This window comes from Epargyreus clarus, unplaced genomic scaffold, assembly GCF_041222505.1.
Source record: "Epargyreus clarus isolate Ecla_fem2 unplaced genomic scaffold, WU_Ecla_fem_2.2 ptg000013l, whole genome shotgun sequence".
NCBI lineage: Eukaryota > Metazoa > Arthropoda > Insecta > Lepidoptera > Hesperiidae > Epargyreus > Epargyreus clarus.
In genome coordinates, this window is record NW_027332221.1 from 4600620 (window position 1) to 4624402 (window position 23783).

The 23783-nt window shown below is 41.0% G+C and overlaps 1 protein-coding gene across 1 annotated transcript; it reads right to left on the bottom strand.

Moving 5' to 3' along the window:
- On the bottom strand, positions 1–8959 carry LOC140746746 (uncharacterized). The gene is made up of 3 exons (XM_073078845.1): positions 3662–8959; positions 1815–2412; positions 1–287 (listed from the first exon to the last, which is right to left on the bottom strand). The coding sequence occupies exons 1-3, from the start codon at positions 8957–8959 to the stop codon at positions 1–3; spliced, it is 6183 nt and encodes a 2060-aa protein (XP_072934946.1).
- Between the last annotated feature and the right edge of the window lie 14824 nt (positions 8960–23783).

Consider the following 23783-nt stretch of genomic DNA (forward strand, 5'->3'; position numbering starts at 1 on the left):
CTATTGCCAGTTGAGAGTTGAGTTGAGTGTCATCATGGCTAAGAAAGGTGCTGATTTTGTACCATAAGTGACAGTTGTTAATCGGTACTCCTGCAGAGCTTGGTCAGAGTTGTCTCTCCAGATGATTTTTTGATATGATTGATCTTCTTCATGCACGAGAATTTGCCTAAACATTTTTTCAATGTCCGCCGTATAAGCAAATTCGTATTGACGCCACTTCATGATTAAAGTCATTAAGTCCTTTTGTAAATTGGGACCTCTTTTCATGACGTCATTGAGGCTGAGCCCTGTGGATGTTTTTGATGAAGCATTGAAAACTACTCTTAAAGCTGTGCTCTTTGAATCATCCCTCAACACGCAGTGGTGTGGTAAATAGCAACCGTGTACCGAATTGTATTCACATTTTTGCATATGCCCTAAATCATGATATTCATTAATAAATAATTTATATTTTTCTGCTATGTTTCGCTTCCTATTAAATTTACGTTCTAATTGCTTGAATTGTGCAATGGCTGTTGATTTAGAGTTCCCTAGGTTTGATTGAAAATCCGGTTTAAATGGAATGCGAACTACATATCTACCATTATTTTGACGGGTTGTTGTTGACTGATAATATTGCATGCATTCTAGGTCTTCAGAGGACATGTCATTGTTGTCTGAAATATCCTCGGTTGACCAAAACCTTTTCAACTCGTCAATGTTATTAATAACCACATTACATTGGAGAGTTGTGACATTGCCACACAAAATCCAACCTAATTGTGTTTGCTGTGCTACAGGTGTATTATTTTCGCGAATAATGCCATTTAAAATAATTTTGGAATAAACATCGGCTTCTAATAAAAGATCAACCGAACGACTCAAATTAAAGTCGGGGTCTGCAAGTTGTATACTATTTAAATGCGGCCATGAAGGTTTTTCGAATGTTTTATTTGGTAAATTATTAATTAAGTTACGCATGATATAAGCTTCGACTAATAAATCGTAATCGCTATGAATGGAAGTGCAGTTAATTGTAATTAAACCCCTACAGCTGTTTTGCGACGATCCTACTCCGAAAACGACACCATTACAATGCCTTCTCGGATGACCTAACTGTTGCGCGGCTCTTTCAGAAATAAGTGAGACTTGCGAACCCTGGTCAATGAGGGCCCTCATGGTCTTAAAGGAGCCATCTACGGCTCGTATCTTAACGAGAGCAGTAGCCAGAAGAATTTCTGAAAGATCGGTTTTTGACACCTGAATATTATTCGAACTAGATGGAACGTTATTATCATTTTCACTGGAACGTGATGGTTTTGGTGTTTTTTGTTCAAACTTATTAATATTAGAAAATGAGTCATGTAACAACGTATTATGGCCCAAGTTACACACACGGCATCTTTTGTCAGACGTGCAATTTTTACCATTGTGGTTTACTAAACAATTTCGACATAAATTTAATTTAGATATCGTGTTTCTTTTCTGATCAGCGTTTTGTACTAAAAATGATTTGCAATAAAATATTCCATGTTCATTTTTGTAAAGCGGGCATTTTGTTGATGTTGAATAATGGGTCTTATTACTGTAATAATTAATGAATGGTTTATTTTGAGTGTTAAAATTTGAATGATTATTAACGAATTGATAATTAGGCATTTTATGTTTATTTAGCGATTCTCGGTCACGTTGATATTCCACGTGCGGTTGGAATTTCATTTTGTCAGCTTTTCGGCGCGAAGTTTCTAGCGAAGTAAATTTCGCCTCCAAATAATCTAGGAAATCCTTTAACATAGGAATTTCACGTGGGTTTTTGAGTGATTCTATATAGTCACTATGAGTTTCAGCGTCCAGCTTCTGGGCCAGCAGGTGAATGATGAGCGGATCCCAGTTTGCTATTTCGACGCCGAGGTTTTTGATTGCGTGAAGGCATTCGTTAGTGGTGTCATGTATCTTTTTAATACTTGCCGCAGATTGATATTGCATAACGGGTACATTCAATAATGTATTAATGTGTGCCGTGAAGATTAATTTCTTATTATTAAAACGGTTGTTCAGAATCTCCCAACAAGCGTCATAATTTTCTGAACTGATAGTCAAATGTTGAATGAGTTTTTCGGCGTCACCTTTCACTTTACTCTTCAAGAACTGCATCTTTTGAGCGTTAGAAAGAGAAGGATTATCATGTATTGCTTCAATAAATAAATCCTTGAATGATGACCATTGTTGGTAGCTGCCGCCGAAAGAAGGAATTTCTATATGAGGTGTTGATTTTTCGCGATGTGAAACTGACCACATCTTAGCGTTGAGTGATTTCTTCAGGTCGTTGAATGTTTTTTCGTGAGTCGAGAACGCTTCCTCATAGTCCGCATTTTCTCCACTCAGTTCACTATCAATCTCCCAGTGCAAGGAGTCGATAACTGACCATCTTGACTGTAGTGTGTGTAGGACTCATAGTATATAAGTTAGGTTAAGCTTAGTATTAAGGGAGTAACAATAAAGACATGACATGGCGACCCTGCCAGTCCGGTGCGCGTGTGCCGCTGCCACGTTGCACGCGCACCGGGAGGCGTTAGAAACGGTAAAAAGAAGATATAGAAACTACTTATCAAAATTATATGCATCGCGACGCTAACATTGAACACAAAAAATTAAGAAGAAAGAAGTACATTAATTTGCGTGAAAAAATAATAAAAGAAATAACGAAGATGAAAAAGGAAGGAGTTACGAATAAAGAAGGTAGAAGAAGAAAATAACTAAAAAGTATGAATGAAAATTATGAAGAAGATCAGCCACATAGTCATCGTGAAGAACGTGAAATAAAAATGAAAATGTCTTCGAGCCCCTCAATCATCTTAAAACACAAGACGAGAAATTGAGAAGACTACCAAAAGAAGATGTTCTCCTCATCATCAATGGACACAGATCAGAGTAATTTTCCTGCCGACGAAGACCAGCCCTTGTGAAAACCCTTGGCGTAGAAGATCGGCTCAAGAATAACTGGACATGACAACACTGGTTACAGTCATCATACAGCAGGTATCGAACAAATAAGCTTAAAAGTAATTATATTGATTTTGAAAAGATAATTTGTGTAGTATCATATAAACTAAATGTGTATTAGTATTGTGAGGTCCAGGGTGCCGAAATAAAAGATTTTTCTTGCTTCAATATGTGGACTGTATTTATTTTCTTTCTTTACAAATTTTTCTTTACAAGCGTGTTTCTTCATCGGAGGCGTCGGAGGGAATGAATTTATAGAGAAAAAATGCCTCTTTATATTTGTTTCGCGCGCGCCACAGGTGCGCGCGACCTTGCGAGGGCCCGTCCGATAGAGACAGCACTATCTATCGGACGGAGACAGCGATAGGCCTCTCGCTCTAATCTTATTTCTATCTCTTTCACTTAATTACTACACACGGAGTATCATTCTTTATTGCTTATACAACCATCTTATAATATAAACATAACACATTAAAAACTAATATAAATTCCAATAGAGATTCTTAATACTAACACTTCAAAATATAAGGCAATTATACAAAATTAAAAGAGATAAAACTGAGAGACTAAGTGTCCGTTACATTCTCCCCCCGGCGAAGACCTTCGAAGCCTAACTATCTACCGGGAGGACGATTAGTCTACATACAGGACGTCTGAATACACCACCTTTCGTCCGTACCTCCGCGCTTCGTACCACACCATCTGGTCCCGTATACACCTGCTCTATTAAGCCACGGGGCCATACGTTACGTGGGAGTAATCCATCGGCTATTAAAACTACGTCGCCCGGCTTCACGTTGCTCCTATTATCCCTGTTATCACCCCGAGGTGCTAGCGTAGGTAGATACTCATTAATCCACCGCTTCCAGAACATATCGGCTAACGCCTGTGCGGCCCTCCACGCGCGCCTATCGGCTACCGCACAATTTCCTACAAAGGGAAGGCCCACCGCCGATCCTAGCAAGAAGTGATTAGGAGTCAACGCTTCCGGGTCGTCCGCGTTTACGGGTACGTGAGTTAAAGGCCTAGAATTTATCGTATGCTCTATCTCCGTGGTAAGCGTCGCGAGTATCTCTTCTCTAGGTGCCCTATCAGTAAGTGTTACTAACATTGCGCTTTTAACGCTCCTAATCATACGTTCCCAGGCCCCACCTTGGTTAGGGGCTCCGGGGTCAATGAACCTCCAGTCCATATGTTTTCTAAGTGCGAACTTTTCTATCTCAGGAAGCCACTCCCGATACGCCCTTCTAAGTTCGACATCCGCTCCGTGAAAGTTAGTCCCGTTATCTGACACCATGGTATGCGGCATACCTCGTCGCGCGGCCATACGCCTTATCGCCATTATCGCAGATTCCGTACTAAGGCTTGCTATCAATTCTATGTGAATACCGCGCGTCACTAAACAGGTAAATAACATTCCCCAACGCTTTTCCCTACGCCTACCTATTGTCACCCACATAGGTCCGTAGCAATCGACGCCGCAATATGAGAACGGTCGCGTATACGACTGCAGTCGCAGAGCCGGCAGATCTCCCTTGACTGGGTCTAACGGTGCCGCCCGGCGGGCCTTACACATTACACAATCGCTTATCACAGTTCGCACCGCGGGTCGTAACCGTAACACCCAGAATTTCCGCCTAATGTTATTTACTAACTGCTCTCTCCCCGAGTGATTGCTATGAACATGCTCGCGTCTAATATACAATCTGACTAGGTGGCTCGAACCGTCCAGAATTGGAGGGTTCTTGCGTTGCGCGGGTATGTTTGCCGCGTCTATCCTACCATTCAATCTAACTATCCCGTCTTCATCGTAAACGGGGTCTAACTTAAATAGTCGACTCGATCTGTCGACGTGCTTTCCCTGTCTTAATCTAGTTATCTCACTCTCAAAACTGTGAGATTGCGCCTGCATAATTATCAGGCGTTCCGCCTCTCTAATGTGCTTAATGCCTAAGCTAGCCGCCTTTTTTCTACACTTATCTACGAATAGCAATACATAAGAGAGCGCACGCACTAACCGATCGTATGAGGAGAACCTTTCTATCTCAATTAAGCTATCCCGGGACGTTGTATGCGTCACTAAAGCTTCCGTCACTTGTAATGGCAATGTGCTTTCAACTGGCCAGCGTTCCTCGCTCTCGCACAGGAACGGAGGGCCGGTGTACCATCTTGACGAGCTGCTTAACTGAGTGTTACCCGCCCGCGTCGCGTCATCGGCTACGTTCAACGCGGTGGGAACCCACTTCCATTGTTCTGTGCGTGTCGCCTCTGCTATTTCACTCAGACGGTGAGCTACGTAAGGCGTATACCTATTTGCGTCGTTCCTAATCCACGACAGCACCGTCTTCGAGTCAGACCACAAATATACTACCGCATCCTTCCATGGATGCTTACTTATTACGTCTGTAGCTAGCCTAGAACCTATTACCGCCGCCTGAAGCTCCATACGGGGTATACTCTGAGCTTTCAAGGGGGCGACCTTCGCCTTTCCCGCCACTAATGCTAACTTTACCTTACCCGACGCATCCCTAAAACGCCAATAAGCTACCGCTGCGTACGCTTGTTCGCTCGCATCGCAGAACACGTGCAACTGCCTATCCACTATCGAGTCGCGCGTGTCATAACATCTCGGTACTCTGAGGTCGGCTATACATTTCAAGTCAGCTTGCCATTCGGCGAATGCAGTGGCCTGCTCGTGCGGAAGGGACTCGTCCCACCCTATTTTTTCGCGCCATAACTCCTGTAGTAATATTTTCGCCGTAATCGTATATGGACTTAACAAGCCTAGTGGATCGAAAATCGACATCACCACTCCTAATGCTTCGCGCTTTGTGGGAGTCCGCGTTAGGTTTTTTACGTCTTCCGGTACCCTATGCATTTCAGTGTTAAAGCCAAGTTCGTCGTACCTAGGCAACCATAAAACACCCAACGCTTTGTCACACAAATGCGCGTTCGTGGCGAGCTCCTTCGGAGCGTGCGCGCGGGTCTCCGAGGGCACGTCCGACAATATTGCCTCGCGATTCGAACTCCAACCGGCTAACTCGAAACCGGCTTGCGCGTGCACGTGGCGCACTTCGCTTATCGTGCGCGCGGCTTCCTCTTCGGAGTCGAAACTATCGATCCAATCGTCCATGTACGTACTACTCGTAATCGCGTCGTACGCGAGCGGATACGCGTCTTTAAATTCCGTCGCGTTCATATCGCGAATACTATGCGCTAAAAAGGGTGAGCTACGAGCTCCGAATATCATAGACGACATTACATACTTCTGTGGGGGGTTCTTACGGTCGTCGCCTCGCCACAGGAATTGCTGCGCTACGCGGTCCTCTTTCCTAATCTTAACTTGTAAGAACATTTCGCGTATGTCAGCTGTTAGTGCTACCCGTCTCGCTCTAAACCCGAACAAAATCCCGTTTAGAGATTGTAACAAATCCGGGCCATCTAGCAATACATCGTTAAGGCATTTCTCGTTCGCTCGCGCCGCGGCGTCGAACACTAGCCTTAGCTTCCCCGGTTTGTTCGGATTAGTGACGGCGAAGTGGGGTAAGTACCATTCCCTATCGCTACTAACATACTGACCCGTATTGGGTTCCGCGTAACCCTTATCTAACAGCGCGTTCACCTGCCTCGTATAGGCTTCCTTGAATGCGGGCGATTTGTCCATCTTTCGCTCGATTCCTTGTAAACGCCTGCATGCCATACTGTAACTCGGCGGTAGGGTCACGTCATCGCTGACCCAAGGCAGACCCACCTCGAATCGTCCATTTACGCGCTTGGCCGTCTGTTTAGTAATGCTAACAGCTCGCGTCTCACTAGGTATGGGCTTGCGGTTCGGCGTAATGCCTATTGCGTCAATGTCGTAGTGGGCTTTGACCAGATCGCTCAGCTGATCGTCCGTATGCGCGTGCTTGATGCACTGTTGTTGAGTGCGCACATGGAGGACCATGGCCCTCTCCACCACGACGCTGCGCGGAACTGACCCATGCAACACCCATCCTAACTGAGTCAACGACGCGGCCGGCTGTTTTTTATTCCCAGTTACTAATTTACGCGATACTATCAGATGCCAATTATCTGCGCCTATCAATACCCGAGGCTTTGCGTTCGCGTAACACACTACGTCCCTAGGTATTCTCTTTAAGTGCGGATACTTTAAGAAATCCCTTTCTATGCTCTGATTTCCTAATGTGAGGTTCCTAACCGTACGAGCTTTAATTTCGTGCGAGTGGCCGTTCTGTCCTCTCACTCTCATACACACGACGCGACTACCGGGTTCCTGTTGACTGGAGGTAGCTCCCACGATGTTAAGGGCTCTGATAGGGCCTCGAGCTCCTATGGAGGCCGCTATCTCCTCGTCAACTAAGGTTATTGTCGAACCCTCGTCTAACAGCGCGTGTGTGTGCACCTCCCGGCCGTTACTACCTTTAAGGGTAACCGGGCACACTTTGAGTAGGACTTGTATCTTTTCGGTAGGCATATGTGCCGATGCCGCCGTGACCGACTCGACCCCGCTCTCTTCACAACCTATGCTCCGCGGACTAGTGTGTAACAACGCGTGGTGTGGTCTCCTACATTCGTCTACACCGCAATTTTTACTCCTACATGCGAACTTCCTGTGTCTACTATCTAAACACCTAAAACAAATACGCGCGTCCTTTGCCCATTCCCATCTTTGTTGTACCGACATAGCCGCTATTTTATCGCATACATACGTCCGGTGTCCAGCTCCGCAGCAGAGGCATTCTATCCGCCCCGTCTTACTGGGGCCCTCTGCTGTAGCATACACCGGCTTGCGAATTTCCGACCGTTTTTGTATAGGTCGCGGTTGTACAATACGTTGCACGGGACGCGTATTTGTTATGGCAACCCTATCGTGCGAATATTGAATTGCCCTGTCCGCTTCTCGCATAAGAAAGCTCGCTAACCTACCTAACTCCGATTGCGATTCCTCCCTGCTTTCGTATGCGTAGTCATACCACTTACTTTTTAAATGGGGACTTAACTTCTCACTAATTGTTCGCGGCAGTCTAGGATCCGTATTCTTACCTTGTGGGTCTATGCTTTCAATTACTGTCACCACATTTTGGACTTTGACCGCGAACATGTTTAACTCGTTAGCTGTGGAACCTACGCTAGGTAACCTAAGTACCTCGTTCACCGCCTGGTCTATTATTGCCCCCGGTCGGCCGAAACACTGCTCGAGTGTACGCAATATTTGTGTAGGTTCCGTGGCTGAATACAATAAGGCCGACACGGCCTGCCTGGCCTCCCCCCGTAGGCATGCCCTCAACCTAGCTAAGTTTTCTGATGGCGACATGTGGTAGAGCGCCGTTGAGTCCCTCATCGCGGCCTTGAAGGGTAACCACTCCCTCGGGTCCCCGTCGAAAATAGGCAATTCCTGCGTTTGCCACGATGAAGGACGACCTCGCGACATATTTTCTAGTGCGAAAACTAACCTGTCTACCACATCGTCTTTGGCCGCCGTCGGCGCCTTAGCTAATGGCTCGCTACTATGTACTGGTTGGCCCGGCTCCAATATTACTTCGCGGACCGTGTCTACCTCCTGCCGCTCCCCCCGTGGTTGACTCTCATTCAACCAGGTTTCGACGTGCTTATCGTTCGCCCTACGTTGGTTGCCTACACTCTCCCTATCAGTTTCCTCGCGGGACGTGACTACCTTATCTATCGCTATTTGCTTCTCCATTATTTCCGCTTCTAAACGCAACTGTCTATACCGTATTTCTAGAAGACGCTTTTCTGCTTCTAGTTCGCTTCGCCTAATATCGGTAGAACGTTGAGAGCACACCGATTGTGCGTCTAACGCGGGTTGCGCGGTTGTATGAAACGGTTCCCTAGCACTCGCGGATCCAGATGGTGGCACGTTTCGCGTAGGCTCGGAAGGTGATGCGGGCGCATCCGTAAATGCCCGCGCCTCGGCTAACTTCCTTCTAGTTACTGGCGGGCTGCACGTCGTCATCGTAGCGGCTCTTGCTTGCCCCTAACACTATACCTAATTCCTAACAATTCCTAACAATCCCTATCAATCCCTAACAATCCCTAACAGTCCGTCGGGAGGTACTAGCTCGCAAGCTAGTGTTCGCTCCTTCCGGGATGGATAGGTGGGGTTGGGTATAGGTGGGGTTCTCCCAGCAGAGGGGATGTGCGGTTAACGGGGTGCTCGACAACCGGCTGGAATGTCCGGTTGCTGTCGGCAGTGCCTACAGTCTGGCCCCCGCACCACAGATCCCTTACTGGCGAGAAAGTGCTGTTCGGTCGACGTTTTTTAACCGGTGGTGTCGCACAATGCACCACACCGCCCTGAGGCGTTAACTCGTGCCTTACAACCGTTTGACACCGTTAGGTGGTTGTACGACAGAGCCACGGATAAACCGTGTTCAGACCCGTGGACTCGTGGACCGTAGAGCTGTGTAGACGCTGACGTTAAGGCGCCCAAGCTACGTTGCTCGCAGAGGTCCGTAGAGCTGTGTAGTCGCTGACACGAAGTGCCCAAGCTACGTTGCTCGCAGAGGTGTCCTGGCTACGCTGCCCGGAGAGGCGTCCTGGCTGTGCTGCTCGAGGAGGCGTCCTGGCTGTGCTGCTCGAGGAGGCGTCCTGGCTGTGCTGCTCGAGGAGGCGTCCTGGCTATGCTGCCCGTAGCGGTGTCTGGATTCCCGTTGCCTCGTTGCCTTGTAGCGCTGCTTCCAAATCCGGCACTCGATGGACCAGAAATTGTGAGGTCCAGGGTGCCGAAATAAAAGATTTTTCTTGCTTCAATATGTGGACTTTATTTATTTTCTTTCTTTACAAATTTTTCTTTACAAGCGTGTTTCTTCATCGGAGGCGTCGGAGGGAATGAATTTATACAGAAAAAATGCCTCTTTATATTTGTTTCGCGCGCGCCACAGGTGCGCGCGACCTTGCGAGGGCCCGTCCGATAGAGACAGCACTATCTATCGGACGGAGACAGCGATAGGCCTCTCGCTCTAATCTTATTTCTATCTCTTTCACTTAATTACTACACACGGAGTATCATTCTTTATTGCTTATACAACCATCTTATAATATAAACATAACACATTAAAAACTAATATAAATTCCAATAGAGATTCTTAATACTAACACTTCAAAATATAAGGCAATTATACAAAATTAAAAGAGATAAAACTGAGAGACTAAGTGTCCGTTACAAGTATATTAACCGAATTTTCTATTTGTGTATGTGTTAAATATTTGGCAAAATTTAGTTTTTTTTGTTACAAACTGATTGAAATCTTTGAATCATATAAAGTAGTAAGACGATTAATTATTTCAAGTTAGATACTGTGTTTACAAACTACATTTCATACATTTTGTTTAAGAAATTGATTTAATGTTATTAAGTAATGAATAAACCCAGATAGTAACAGTAGTTTCACTCAATCCGCGTTCTAATTACGCTTACTTGCAAATAGTTCGTTATGAGTCTTATTACCCATCCTTTATGGGAATGGAATGTGTTAGTTTCGGATTGCAAGAGTGATGCAATGCCGATGCAGTTTTGTTTTACATGCACACCTGTTTAATATGTTCCTTTGTTTATTTTAATAATCACGTTGTAATGAATTTAGCTTTCTACTGTTAATTTGAATTTATGTTATTAATGTTTTTATGAGTTATGTTTATAAAAGTTAAAGATACATGTTTAGAAAACTATGACTGTACGTAAATGATTATAATCTTTGAAAGTATATTTATTGATACTGAATAATTATGACAAGAATGTAAGTACGAGAAATTAGGAAGGATTCCATTCGTAAGTTAGTACTTTTGGTAACGATCGGGATTGATCCCCCGAGGATTAAGAGAGTATTAACATGCGTTTGAAATATTGCGTGTTGTATAAGTTTTATTTAAGTTGGTTTTATGAGAGGAATAGTAGTAGAATTCTGTGAGTGAAAGAAAGAATATATTGTGTTGAGAAATCTTGATCATACTGTACGCGAGCCGTCTGTGTGAAAGAAATCCAGAGGTAGAGATTTATGAAAGAATAATGAAATGATTTCAAAGAGTTTAATACTTTAGGAAGAGTGAACTTAACCTTCTTTATGCCATGTTCTTGATCATGTAGTTACGCGAGTCGTATACGTGAAAGAAATTGTGGTTGGAACACTGAAATGAGAAATAGTAATGAGGGAATGAAATAATGTAATGATTAAGGGAAAGTAACCCTAGTACGTACTATAGGAGTAAAGGAAAATGTGAAAAAGAAATGAATACTATGTTAAAATGTAATAAAGATATAAGGAAAGGACAAAGACTGCGATAATTATGGAATTGAATTATATAACTGGAAATAATATAAGTAGCTACATATTAACTCGGATTTGACTATTGGTACCTAAAAAGAAATATATCTAACAAGAAATGTATACTTGATAAGACTAAAACGCATAAAACGTCAGCGTAACGTTATGTGTAAAAATGGATATGACAATATTTTTTCCGGATTTGATTTTTGTAACTAAGTTAGTAATCTAAAATCTACATTTAACGTAAATAATAATATTATATTATAATAATTTAGTTCGTAAAAATACTATTATCTGTTATCTTTTTATTCGTTTATGTTATTTTTACTTTGAAATTTTTATATTTGTAGTCTTAACGCATATTACACCATCCTTACTATGTATTATTTTGAAAATTTTGAGTGCATTTAAAAAAAAATATAAAACAATGATTTTAATTTTTTTTCAATAACCCGTGGAGGTGTAGTGTGTGTAGGACTCATAGTATATAAGTTAGGTTAAGCTTAGTATTAAGGGAGTAACAATAAAGACATCAAACAACGAAGACGCCTCTCAATACCATACGAGCCTGCATTAACACTACAGACTGAAGTGATCTTAGCGCATCTTCGTATTCCCATTGATGTTTTAGAGAATCGATGTCTATGTTTGAAACCGTGCGTGAAAAGGCCCTAAATTGTGAAACTTGTTTACGCAGCAGGTCTTCGGATTTGCTGTTGGTTCCTTGCGACCTACTGCTGGATGTGGACGGAACCGTAAATTTTGCCGGTTGTACCGGTGTCGCAGGCCTACTATATTTTTGAATAAAATCTTTGGTTGATTGATAAAATTCCCCAGTCTTTTCATAAAGACCATTAATAAAGTAAGAGTGACTTCTGTCACCAAACCCACACATTTTAATATGGTTGGATTGGAACTACCAGCAATAATTACCAGCAATAATTTATGACGGCACGCAGATTTCAATTTCGGAGTCGGTGAAGAATCTTGGACTCTACATTGACAGCTCTTTAGGATGGAGTACTCAAATTACAGAAGTGTCTCGTAAGGTCAATGTTACCTTGCGATCGTTATATCGCCTAAAGCACTTCCTTCCCGTGAAGACCAAAGTAATGCTTGTGAACACCCTTATTTTGCCTATCATCGATTATGCAGATGTGTGCTACCCAGATCTGACCGAAGCCCTTCTCAATAAACTAGAACGCCTTCTCAACAATTCTATCAGGTTCATATTTGGCCTTCGTAAATATGACCACATTTCGGAGTTTCGCAGCCAACTCAAGTGGCTTTCTATTCGTCAGAGGCGTAATTCTAGGATTCTCTTTATGTTTTACTCTATCTTGAATGATACAAATACTCCTCCTTATCTGAAGGATCACTTCCAGTATAGGTTTTTAACGCATGATAAAACGCTTCGGTCGTCTAATAATTTAAGAGCCGATGTTCCTCTGCATTCTAGCGGTTTTTTTCATTTCTCATTTTCTGTTCAGGCAGTACTGCTTTGGAACGCCTTGCCCGTGCATATCCGTAAAGCCCCCAGTAAAGCTGTGTTCAAAAAGCTTGTCCGAGAGCATTATTTAAATTCCTCATCGAACTCGTAATCTCCTGTCGTTACTATTTATGTGTATTTATTTAATTATATATATATAATAAATTTGGTTTATATAATTTAGTTTATTTATATGTATTTATATATAGGTATATATACATATATATATTTTATAATATATACTTATTAAATCATTTTAATATGAATATTTTCTTACTTCTAATACATATTTATAATATCTGCTGTTTTCATTATTGTTTGTCTTTTTTTTTATTTTCTTGCTTTGTAACACCTGCTGCAAATTCTCTACATCCACCCAGGGTTGACTGGTAGAGAATGCCATCAGGCATTATGTTTGCCCCTTTGCACATTTTTTAGAGGTGATGCAATAAATTTTAAATAAATAAATAAATAAATACTGACACAAAATTGACATTTAATAATATAAATTCTTATTTCATTTTTCCTACTGTAGCTCAAGACATTGAAAAAATTATAAAATCACCTAAAAATACTGACAGCCCGGGTTATGATGGCATTATAACGAAAATAGTAAAGGACTCATCTAAAATAATTTCGCCTGTCATATCTCATTTAGCTAACTTATGTTATCAACGAGGTATCTTTCCTGGCAAACTAAAGACTGCAATTATAAAACCGTTGCATAAAAAAGGTGATACATCTGACGTCAATAATTATAGGCCCATTGCATTGCTCCCAGTATTCTCAAAAATTTTTGAAAAAGTTATTTTGAATGGTTTATATTCCTTTTTAGAAAGAAAAGACATATTAACACCACAGCAGTTTGGGTTTAGGAAGAATAAGTCCATAAACTTAGCTATTTATGATTTGTTAGAGTGAGTTATGATAAATATGGATAAGAGGACCGTTGCGCTCTACATGAATCTCTTGAAAGCTTTTGATCATGTGGATCATAAAATATTATTACAAAAATTATATAAATACGGTATTAGGGGAAGTGCATTTGATCTTTTAAAATCATATTTAACAGACCGAAAACAATTTACACAAATAAGTAAGCTATGCAGCAAATCTAAATGTATAGTTAGCTATGAATCTCATCTTAGGAAAATTAAATATGGTGTTCCACAAGGAAGCGTTTTGGGTCCTTTATTATTCATCATCTATATAAATGATTTACCAAGAACAATAAACAATCACATGATATTATTCGCAGATGATAGCACCGTACTCTATAATAATAAAACCTTTAGTCAATTGCAAACTGACATAAATAATTCATTAACAAATATAATTGAATGGCTAAATGAGAATAATTTAAAAATAAACCTTGATAAAACAACAATAATGAACTTTAGACAAAAATGTAATGCACCAAAACTTGACATAAAGTATTTAGACCAGAAAATAGAAGAAACGGAAATGGCTAAATTTTTAGGACTTTTTATTGATTACAATATGAAATGGAAATCACACATTGATTATGTTTGTAAGAAATTAAGTACACTTTCCTACGCTCTCCGAAAGCTAAGAACAACGGTAAACCAACAGACCTTGCTCACAGCTTACTACGGTTGCGTTTTATCAATCCTTAGATATGGTGTGATATTCTGGGGAAACTCTACCAATAAAGAACTGGCTTTTAGAATGCAAAAAAAGTGTTTAAGGTCCATGTTTAACTTGAAACAAAGAGAATCCTGTAAACCATTTTTTAAAGACCTTAAAATCCTCACTTTACCAAGCCTCTACATATTAGAATGCTGTTTATTTGTTAAAAATAATTCTGGATTATATAAGTTTTGTTCAAGAGCTCGCAGAGATGATACATTAAACACAATAGCATGCAAAACCCAGCTCTGTAGACAAAGTGTTGTTGGTAAAGCACCCATAATTTTTAATAAATTACCTAAATGCATACGTGCCGTTGATGATGTAGGACTTTTCAAGAAAAGACTTAATCAATTCCTGGCTGACAAATGTTACTATCACATAAATGAATTCTTAAGTGACAAATTTGACTAAAATCTCTAAAGTGACATTTAATTTTGATACATTTTTTTTAGCTTGAATCATATAAATTTAATATTCACGAATTCCTTACTGACATAATTATGAATATTATTAATATTTGATAATAATTGTATCAAGGTTGAAATGAATATGGTAATTAATAATTTAATGAATACAATTAATACTTATGAATGTAAATTATTATAATGAAAATTTTTCTTTATTTTTCTGTTATAAATTTTGATAATTTAATTTAATATATATTTGTATACCTGACAAGGTGGAATATAGCACACTATATGTAACTTTTTAATACCTGTGTTTTTAATACCTGTATTCACAAATAAAGAGATTTGATTTGATTTGAGGACAATCTATTGTACCCGACAAAAGGTCGTGCAATAGCATGATGTCGTATTGCTTGCGTCTCTGCTCCAATGAGTCTATACGATAATATTTGCACGCTTCTGAGTATGAATCAAATGATCTATGACCTTTAAAACCTAAGAATTTTATAAATTTTCTTTGTATTGATTCTATTCTTTGTATATGGGTAACATAACATGGTGACCAGACTGTGCAAGCGTATTCTAACAGACTTCTTACAAAGGAAAAATATAAGACTTTGATGCAATCGATGTTTATAAAATGGTTGCAGACACGTGTTATAAACCCTAGTTGTTTGTAAGCTTTATTGACAATTATGTTAATATGTTCTGAGTATAACATTTTTGAATCCAATGTAACTCCTAGATCGCGTACAGTGCTAACTTTTGCAATAGGGTGATCATTTATGCTGTAAGTATATTCTATAGGCTTCTGCATTCGAGTGAAAGTTATATGCACACATTTAGTAAGGTTTACAGATATTCTATTGTTCCTATAGTAATCATTTAGTTCGTCTAGATCTTGCTGCATCTTACGACAATCTGCAATACTATTAACTTTTAAGAATACTTTTTTATCATCCGCAAACATAATATAATTTGAGTTAGTAAAACAGGTGTTAATGTCGTAAAGGTACGCATTGTACAGCAAGGACGCAAGGACGGATCCCTGAGGAACTCCGGAACTGATTGTGATATAATTACTACGTGCACTACCAATTACTACTGCCTGTCTTCGGTTACTTATATATGAGGAAAACCATCTATGCAGGTCACCACGAATTCCTAACAGATGCAGCTTTTGAAGGAGGATGACGTGATCTACCCTTTCAAAGGCTTTTTCGAAGTCTGTATAAATCACATCAACCTGTGTACTTTGGTCCATATTATCCAGGATGTAATTAGTGAAATATATTAAGTTGGTAGTAGTAGAACGTTTGCCTATAAAACCGTGTTGCTGATCTGGGATCGATTTAAGAATTTGCACACTGACTGCTTGGTGTATAATCTTTTCAAAGATTTTACTAAAGGTATTTAAGATTGATATAGGACGATAATGGTCGATGTGGCTCCGGGAACCAGCTTTATGTATAGGCACAATCTTTGCTTCCTTCCAAGTGTCCGGAAAGCACCTAAATGTGTTGACGGAAAGTGAAAAAAATATTTGCAGAGGCTTCGCCAAAGTTGCTGCACATTTTTTAATAAATATAGGTGGTATCCCATCATCACCCGGCCCTTTATTTATATAAAGTGATATTAGCTGTTTGAGAACTGATTTTTCAGAAATATTTAAGTTACAAATAGTGTCGCCTGATATGGTATCTACGCACGGTAAACTATTATATGATGAAGCAGGTTTTTGGAAAACACTTTTAAAATAGGTCCACAACATTTTTGGGTTTCTTTTTAGACATAGCTGCATGTGTTCTTTATAAGTAGTAGGGATTCACCGGTTGTGGGGCACCGATTTCCCCCCCCCCCTCTCCTGGGCTTCCCCGTCCCCCCGCCGCCCTGTTTGCCACGATCGAGGGGCGAGCCCGGCTAAAAAAAAAAAAAAAAAAAAGTTTGGTGTCAAAATGGGGGTTTCCGACCACGCCCGATCGATTGCACGCATTTATTTTACGCTATCTCCTTTGCTTACGAAGTTAGCTTTTATGAATAACGACCTCTAATTCATTATCTAATCACCTCCTTATCTCATTAAGCTCGCTATGTCCATATAACAATACGGACCTTACTTATCTAATCACCACTCGCTGTCCTCACAACATAATAGGGTCATTATCACTGTGTCGTTAATGATGGGGGTATGCGCATGGTAATGCAATAAAAAAATCTTCGTATTGACATTGTTTATTATTTCCAAAACAACCTTTTGAACAATTGCGATACTACAATATCGTTTATCAATTTATCCTCACAAAACAGGCTTAAAAAATCTCTGAGTGTATTTCCATAATACATGTAATGCAAGTATGTAAGACTATATTCTCCACAAACTGAAGACCAATCAAGTTGTATTCTATATCTATTAAAATCCCAATGTTTTGCGTTCCTTCTGAAAAAGGCTTTGTGATGGCCTGTTGGTGGTCGACCGTATGAATCAAAATACCCACCGATGTCATTTCTGTCTATGTACATGCCTACCCAGTGAGAGCCTGGTTCACTGTCAGGGTCCAAATTACTTATCAAGTACATTGGAGTCTTAACGTATAGCGGTAATCGGTTTGCTGCATAGACATTGTTTTTCAAGCTACAATGAATTTTACTTAAATGCTTCTGAATCTCGATTGTATCCATTGTGCATGCCTACTTATCGATACCTCTGATAGGTACAATACACTATTTACAAATGCAGAGCAAAATTATCCAAACCTTATATTTAAAGGGACGCAATATGGTTTAACTCGAATGAAAGACTTCAAATAGGTATAATATATTACATTTATTAGGCTTTTACTTACATCTAAGTATATAAATTTATCTTAACTACTGTAGTCGACGGTTACATTTCGGTTCTTATCAATTTCAATAACGTTATCAAACTCTGCATACACTATACAGTTAATAGTTTCGGTTAGAGTTGATTCAAACCGAACTTCTACCCTTACACTGCCATGCTTTATAAGATTCCAATGAGTCATGGAATTTGATGACAAATCAGGAGTTAGGTCAAACGCTAATAGGCAGTAACCTTTTGCATATTGCTCCCTAGATATTCCATTACCTTCATTTAGAAAATGTATACCAGTCCCCGAAAATAAAGTGTGATAGGCTGCAGTAAAAATATCATTCTCGAATGATGGTTGCAATGCTTTTGAAGGTATTTGTTGGCCATCAATATATAAACAAAATGTGTTCATAGTATAGTTTTCAAAATTGAATGGATTTTTAGTAAGACTTCTATTGAATGATGTGTTGTTTACAAATCCAACTACACATCTTTTAGGTACTTGCCCCAGAAAAATGTTGTCAAGAGTCTTTCCCTGAACCCCTGATGGTATAGTTAAAACTTTGACTTCAGCTCGAGTAATAGGATATTTTGCTGTAGTAGAGGCTAAGACTTTTTGATGTGCGAGGAGTACAGTTGGATTTATTCGTGCTCTACGAACAATAAGAGTTGCATCCGTAATGCATACTTTACATTTTATATCAGTAGAAGAACCCATCAGATTAAACGATTCTCTTGAGCGAATTAATTTGACACTCATTTGAACCCCATTGATTAAAAACTTTTCTTGGTTAAATATATCACCATGTAGATGTCCAATCATTTCTATTTCTTTACTTTCAGATGCCAGTTTTTATCGTTTCAGAAATCCAGGATTTGTGTTGTCTGTTGAGTTCATTTGTCCAGCTGCATCTTCATACCAAAGACCACAAGTCAAATGAGATTTCTTTGCGGCAGGAGAGTAGTTCAGCAGAGTTTCCAAATAAGCACGGTAAGCATATGTATTATTAGGTGGTGACACAAGTTTTTGATTTAAATATACATCTAACTGGCTGAATAGTGAGTGTAACCAGTTATTTATTGGTGCTATTACTGTGGGTGTGCTTACTTTTGATGAATCTAGGTTAACTATCTTTGCTTTAATATGTATTAACGTATGCGATAAATCTAGGTAATCGTCACCAGATCCTGGTACTTGAAATTCTATTGGTCCATCATCAGCAAGAGACGAAATTGGTTTGTAATGAATCCAAATACCATTTTCAATACTTGTTTGTGTTGATGGCAATGCAAATAAATCTAGTTCAGACTTTATACATTCACAAGAATGACTATGTAAGAAAGACATAATTCCTTAAATTTATTAGTTATGAAAAAATATCTTTTATGTTGGCACGAGAAACTGCCAATTTTTTAATAGCTTTCACTTTAGCAGCTGAGCGTGCAAAGAAAGACGCTTTCTCTTCGTTATATACCCCGATCCAGACATGTTTATTCTATCAATTTTTTCATCAACTTTTCGTTTTAAATTGGAACTAGCGTCCTTGAGGCGAGATTTTATTGAATCCTCCATGGGTCGTGCATTCACTAAGTCCGACAAAATACCAACTCCAGCGCCTAGTGCTTCTTTTCCTATAACTCTAGCACCCCTTGAAAGCAAAGGTAAAACTGATCTAAATAAGCCTCCTAAAAAACTGCCAATGCCATGACCACGTTGAAACGCGGCTCCTTTATATATTACTCCAATACCAGAACCAGCTTGATGGGAATAATAATGTTCGTAGGGGCAAGTCATATTATTATTATTATTATTATGAGAAAACATTGTTGTGTTTTTTAAAGTGAAGTTTGATACACACAGTTCCAAATTGAAATGGTATCTTTTGACCAGTGGTTGACCTTATATCTATTTCAATAGTGTCAAATTCTCGTCGCATGATTGGTAAATAGTGAGGATGTGAAAAAACATGCATTTTATTCGCCCCATAAATATATTTCATTGGATCTAATGGTATTATTCTTAGTAAAGGAGTCATGACGTCACCTACTATCTGTGGTTCAACTATATCGCAATATACAAATAATTGTGATGGTAGACCTAAATGTAAATTTGCAGGACACTTTCCTGTGTTTCTTTCAATGAGATTCCTGTCAGGTTCAAACCCAAGTTGAAACGACAGCTTAGGAGATAGCTTCACTGATCTTATTGATTTATCGGTAACAGAAACACAAACTAATTTTGATACTTCATCATAACGAAATTTTATATTTTCCTTTGTATTATTTAAAGCTACCAAAATATGATCTATGTTGTCATAATTCGTCGCTGGAATATGAGTCTTGTAATATACTAAGGATGGTATTTGATCGCCTGGCATGGTCATGGATTTTGTAATATATATAATATTTTCATATTCTTGTACACTGTACAATGTACAGTAAACATGGTACATGGATATTGAAATTCAGCAACTCCAACTGACCATTCCCCATCTAGCGTTAAGGATTTTGGTAATTTTGTTGAAAACTTCGTTGTTTTGTTATCAGGAAAGTACTCCAAAGAACTGTTACTTAGCAATGTTAAATAGAAACTTTCTTTCATCATATTTTTTCTAATTCAGAGGCCAACACCCAACTATTAAATTTATCTGGATAACCTTTCCACTTCACCAACACTTGCTTTCTGACACCAGAATATCGCGTACTGATTATTTTATCTATTTTATAACTTGAGGTAGGATTATAAGATACCTTTTGTAACTCCTTTTCATAGAAAGTCCCACTTATTGTTTCATTTTGTAAGTCTTTCAAAGTGTATACAACCCATGGAGACCGATCTATAATTGAGGATATAATAAATATTTCATCACTCCAATTAGATTCATATCCTTTTTGAAATATATGCTTATACTTGGTTATTCTTACATAGTCACCGATGTGGAAGTTAGGTAATTGTGTTGTTGCTTCTGTTTGTTTCTTATCTCTATCATATAAATTATTCCATACAGTCATAATATTACGTGAGTTAACATCACAGGGGCACATTTTAATACTTGAATGATAACTATGATTATATGCATATACCAAGTCTTGTAAAACATCAATATATTTATAAGTATTATTGTATGTAAAATAACGCCACATCTTCATTTTGAGGGTTCTTTGAAATCTTTCAACAATACTTGCTTTAATATCGCGATTATTAGTAGTATTGTGAGGTCCAGGGTGCCGAAATAAAAGATTTTTCTTGCTTCAATATGTGGACTGTATTTATTTTCTTTCTTACAAATTTTTCTTTCTTACAAGCGTGTTTCTTCATCGGAGGCGTCGGAGGGAATGAATATTACACATTTTTTTTTTTTTTTTTTGGCGCCCAGATGTAGGTGGAAAAAGGGCTGACCCTCTACGGAGAGGGAGGAGCAAAAAATGCGTCCAAGCACTTACAGGCCGCGACGGCCGGTGCCTGCGTCGTGTGGGGCTGAATGAAAGGTCCTCCTGAAGGGAGGACCATCCCACTAAAAACTCCTTTAAGGCATTCGTCCAAGGGGACCGTACAGCCGACATCGGATAGCGACCTCTCGTTGCGGATCGAGAGGCGCTAGCGGCGCTCCCTAGAGAGCGACCGCTGGATAGATGACACTGAAGGTGTCAACGTATCGTGAATAAGACTAGAATCGTCGGGAAGACGATTCTCTATGGAGAGTTGTACGCCCCTGTGGGCGGCCAGAAGATTCTCCACATCGGTGGAGAGTTTGTTAGGAGCGTCGGTCAAGATATTTCTTGGCCGACGGCAATTGTAGCGGGTAGGAAGAGGGGCAGCATAGTCCGCTGCACCCTTGATTAGGGGGTTGGAATGATTTTCTGAGCGGTCGAAGAATGCTTCAGAGAATTGTCTAAGGACTTGTTGTATTGAAGCGAGCTCCAGGTCGCGATGGAGGTCAGCGTTCCTGACATACCAGGGGGCATTAAGTGCCCGACGACAAAAAAGATTTTGTATGACCTGGAGTTTGTCTAGGATGGTGGTATTCGCGTGAGCGAAGACTGGAGAGGCGTATGTTAACACCGGTCGAATGCAAACCTTATACAGCGTTCGCTTATTCCTGGCTGACAACTTGCTGTGTCTGCCAATCATGGCGTTGAGGCGGCTCATGTAAGAGCGGGCGGTGTGGGTGACCTTAGAGACGTGGGGTCTAAAGGTGAGGCCCGGGTCAAGGGTAACTCCTAGGTATTTTACTGTGGGCCTCCATGGAATGGGGGCCCCAAGTAATTTGACGGAGGGCAGGTTGTTTAAGCGCCTGCGTTTGTGGTCGAAGCGCATTGCGGAGCTTTTCTCCGCATTGACTTCGATGCGCCATTTCCTAAACCAATCTCCTAACTCGTTGACCGAGCGTTGGAGTTTGGCGAGGACAGATGACTCCTTTTGCCCTTGGATGTAAAGGGCGGTGTCATCGGCGAAGAGTGAGAGCTGCACCCCATTTTTGGGGATAGGAATATCGTTGGAGTACGATATGAATAATGTAGGAGCGAGCACTGAGCCTTGAGGGACTCCAGCTGTTACGGGGCGTGGGGGAGAGAGGATACCTTCGTGCCTGTAGCGGAAGGTTCTGTCCTGAAGGTAGGAAGCCACGATGCGGACTAGGCGATCAGGAAGACCAGAATGGTATAGCTTGTATACCAGTCCTCCATGCCAGACTTTGTCAAAAGCCTTGGCGACGTCGAAGAAGACTGCTAGTGTCTTGTTACGTCTTGGATAAAACCCGCTTGTGATGTACTCGACAATGCGGTGGACTTGTTGGGGGCACGAGTGCTGGAGGCGAAAGCCAAATTGGTGAGGAATGATGAGTGGGGGAGCATCTATTGGGAAGAGGTGCCCTCTTATGTGGACGAGGATCACCCGTTCGAAAACCTTGCCCATTGCATTGAGGAGGCTAATGGGGCGGTGGTTGGAGGGAATATGTTTCGGTTTCCCAGGCTTGGGAATACCGATAACTGTTGCTGTCTTCCAGGCTGTTGGAAAGAAGCTGAGATCGAGGCAGGCATTGAAGATAATGACCAGAAGGGTCAGTGCCTGCTCGGGGAAGTGTTTGAGCGCCAGGTTGGAGATACCATCCGGACCTGGGGCTTTACGAGGTTTCAAACCGCGGATGACGGTCCGGACCTCGTCTGTAGTGATTTTAATGGGAGCAGAGGTGACAGGGAGAGAGATCTTTTTAAGGACCTCCTCCTCCACCTTGTGAATGTGGATAGGTTCGCACGGTTGAGTGCTGGGGGAGCACTGCGCAGCGATGCTATCTGCGAAGCATTCGGCCTTCTCAGCGTCTTCGAAGGCTATGCTGCCGTCGGGACGCGTGAGAGGGGGAGTGCTTGAGAAGGCTTCGGTACGAAATCGTCTAGCGAATTTGTAGAATGCCTTATGAGAAGGTTGGATATCCTCCATGAGAGAGTTCCAGTTGGAGTCCCTCATTTCGGCTAGCCGGGATCTGAATTTCCTTTGGAGGGCATTAGCGCGCCTCCTAAGGACAGGGGTGGGATACTTGGCGGCCCATCTGAGGGCTGCGTTTTTAGTTTGGATTAGCTTCCTGACCTCACGAGGTAGTTTGCGGTTCGGGACCTCTACCACCTTCGCGTTGTCATGAAGCGAAGTCTGAACTAGCTGGGTGAGTGAATTCACCGTACTGTCTATTTTCTCCGAGCTAACAAGGTAGTCTGGGGGAATAGTATACGGTGAATCGGGGGCCTCTATGGCCGAGGTGAGAGATTTCTCGTACCCTTCCCAATTAGTGAAGGTTTTCGAGGAGGTATGGGGAGTTGGATCATAGGGACCTAACTGTAGAGAGACTGGACGATGGTCTGAGCCCAGATCGTCCAGTGTTTCGATCGCTCTTGTATTGAGCGCGACGCCTTTAAGGAGGGCGAAATCCAGCACGTCGGGTTCTTGGTCTTCCCGATCGGGGTAGTGGGTTGGCGCTGTTGGAGAGAAGATATCAAAGTCCAGTGCGCGGGAAATGGTTAAGAGTTTCTTACCGTTGGTGTTAGTCAGACGACTGTTCCAAACGGTATGTTTGCAATTGAAATCTCCAAATAGTACGACAGAGTCTCCGAGCGAGAGGAGGGCCTCCAAGTCGCTTTGGAGA

Coding starts and splice junctions, on each gene's coding strand:
- LOC140746746 (XM_073078845.1), bottom strand. CDS start 8,959: ATGACGACGTGCAGCCCGCCAGTAACTAGAAGGAAGTTAGCCGAGGCG. Junction 2,413..3,661: donor GTGTGGTACGAAGCGCGGAG/GTACGGACGAAA, acceptor CACACACTACAG/TCAAGATGGTCAGTTATCGA. Junction 288..1,814: donor GCTGGACGCTGAAACTCATA/GTGACTATATAG, acceptor AAACATCCACAG/GGCTCAGCCTCAATGACGTC.